Source organism: Cibotium barometz, chromosome 10 (assembly GCF_041138505.1).
Source record: "Cibotium barometz isolate CiBa-2024 chromosome 10, ASM4113850v1, whole genome shotgun sequence".
Lineage (NCBI taxonomy): Eukaryota > Viridiplantae > Streptophyta > Polypodiopsida > Cyatheales > Cibotiaceae > Cibotium > Cibotium barometz.
In genome coordinates this window covers 24,714,021-24,715,575 of record NC_141055.1, presented here as the reverse complement: position 1 = coordinate 24,715,575, position 1,555 = coordinate 24,714,021, and the positions used below count along the sequence as shown (strand labels likewise).

At 52.5% G+C, this 1,555-nt stretch overlaps 1 protein-coding gene across 1 annotated transcript; it reads right to left on the bottom strand.

Annotated features, from left to right (window-relative positions):
- On the bottom strand, positions 1-995 carry LOC147634693 (uncharacterized). Its single transcript, XM_086803834.1, has 2 exons — positions 805-995; positions 1-729 (listed from the first exon to the last, which is right to left on the bottom strand). Exons 1-2 carry the CDS (start codon positions 952-954, stop codon positions 100-102), a joined length of 780 nt encoding a protein of 259 aa, XP_086659960.1. The 5' UTR covers positions 955-995; the 3' UTR covers positions 1-99.
- Positions 996-1,555: the final 560 nt, after the last annotated feature.

Below are 1,555 nucleotides of genomic sequence, written 5' to 3'. Positions count from 1 at the left end.
TGAACACTGAAAGGGTATCATTAATTTGTGAAGCAATCAATGTTTAAAAGGTTTTATTTATTCGTGAAGGCAAGGCAAGCCAAAAATGGCCTGGAAGCTTCACACGCCTCCAACTCGCAGAAAAACAGGCCAGGTGACTCTGCGAATTCCCTCACCCCATACGGCTCTGAAGGCATCCTGCCGGCTCTCATCCAGCAGCTCCACGCCCCGCCTCCTCGCGCACTGCAGCACCGACCAGGATCCCAAGTAAGCCAGGAAACCATCTACTCGCATCTCCTTCTCGCACTCAAAGCGGGTCACTGGCCCTGTGCCACCTACGTCGTCGCCCAGCACAGGCTTGAAAGGGAAGGGCAGGTTCCTGAACTCCTCGTCCACGGCGCGCGTGGCAGGATCCCAGAAAGGTCGCGTTTCCCTATAAAATTCCCAGAACACAGCATCCACCTCGCCGCTCACGGAGGGCGCTGTGTAACACCACGCCGCCAGGATTCCCCCGGGCTTTCTAAGCACATGCTTGGCCTGGGCATAGAACGAGTCAAGGTTGAACCAGTGCAGAGCCTGCGCCACTGTCACCAGGTCCACCGAACCCTCCCCTCCCACGATCCTCTCCAATTCTTCCTCCGACATCTCAGCAGGCGTGCAAACGTACGTCAGGTTCTCCCTACTCTGTGCATGCTTGATCTGTGCCTCGCTCACATCGGTTGCGATCACAGTCTTGTAGTGCTCTGCGACCTGCCAAAAAAGAGGAATAGGATCTAAGCCAGACTAGAGGGAGAGAGAGAGAGAGGGGCGCCATTAGAGACTCACCGCTACTGCTGCCTGGCCGCTGCCGGCGCCAACATCCCAAGCTCGATCATGGTGAGAGGTAAGGGAGGCAAGGAAGCAAAAGAGAGAGGGAGGGTAATCAGGCCTTCCTGCTGCGTACAGGCCCGCTTGGTTGTCGAACAAACCCACCATGTTTGTCAGGTCCTCTGTAAAGTCGTCACTTTTCTTTTCTCTCTCTCCTCTCGATGATTGAACTAGTATTATTTAAAAAAAATTATTTGAAGAATTGGAATCTTAGTCCCCTCGGCTCTATTTGGCCCCGGCATGGCCAAGGGGGATCAACGATGGAGAAGGTTTGGGGGTCGCATCTTGACGCGAGGGGCGTTGATCTTGGCGGCGGGCGCCAGCTGAGTAATCTCGGGCCCAAAGTAATCTCGGGGCCAAAATAATTTCGGGTTGAGGCAGGCGGGGGGTGGCGAATCTTTTCGGAAAATAAAGAGAATTGAATGCATTGGTATAATTTTGAAAAATTTGAAAAGAATCCATATTTCTTTAAATGATATTTATTAAACATCAATACATGAACATAATGCTACCCGCCACTAAGTAATCTCGGGATAATAGTAATCTCGGCCCATCGTAATTTTGGGAGGACATTATAGTCTCTCTCTCTCTCTCTCTCTCTCTCTCTCTCTCTCTCTCTCCCTCCGTCCCTCCGTCCCTCCCTCTCTCTCTCTCTCTCTCTCTCCCTCCCTCCGTCCCTCCGTCCCTCCCTCTCTCTCTCTCTCTCTCT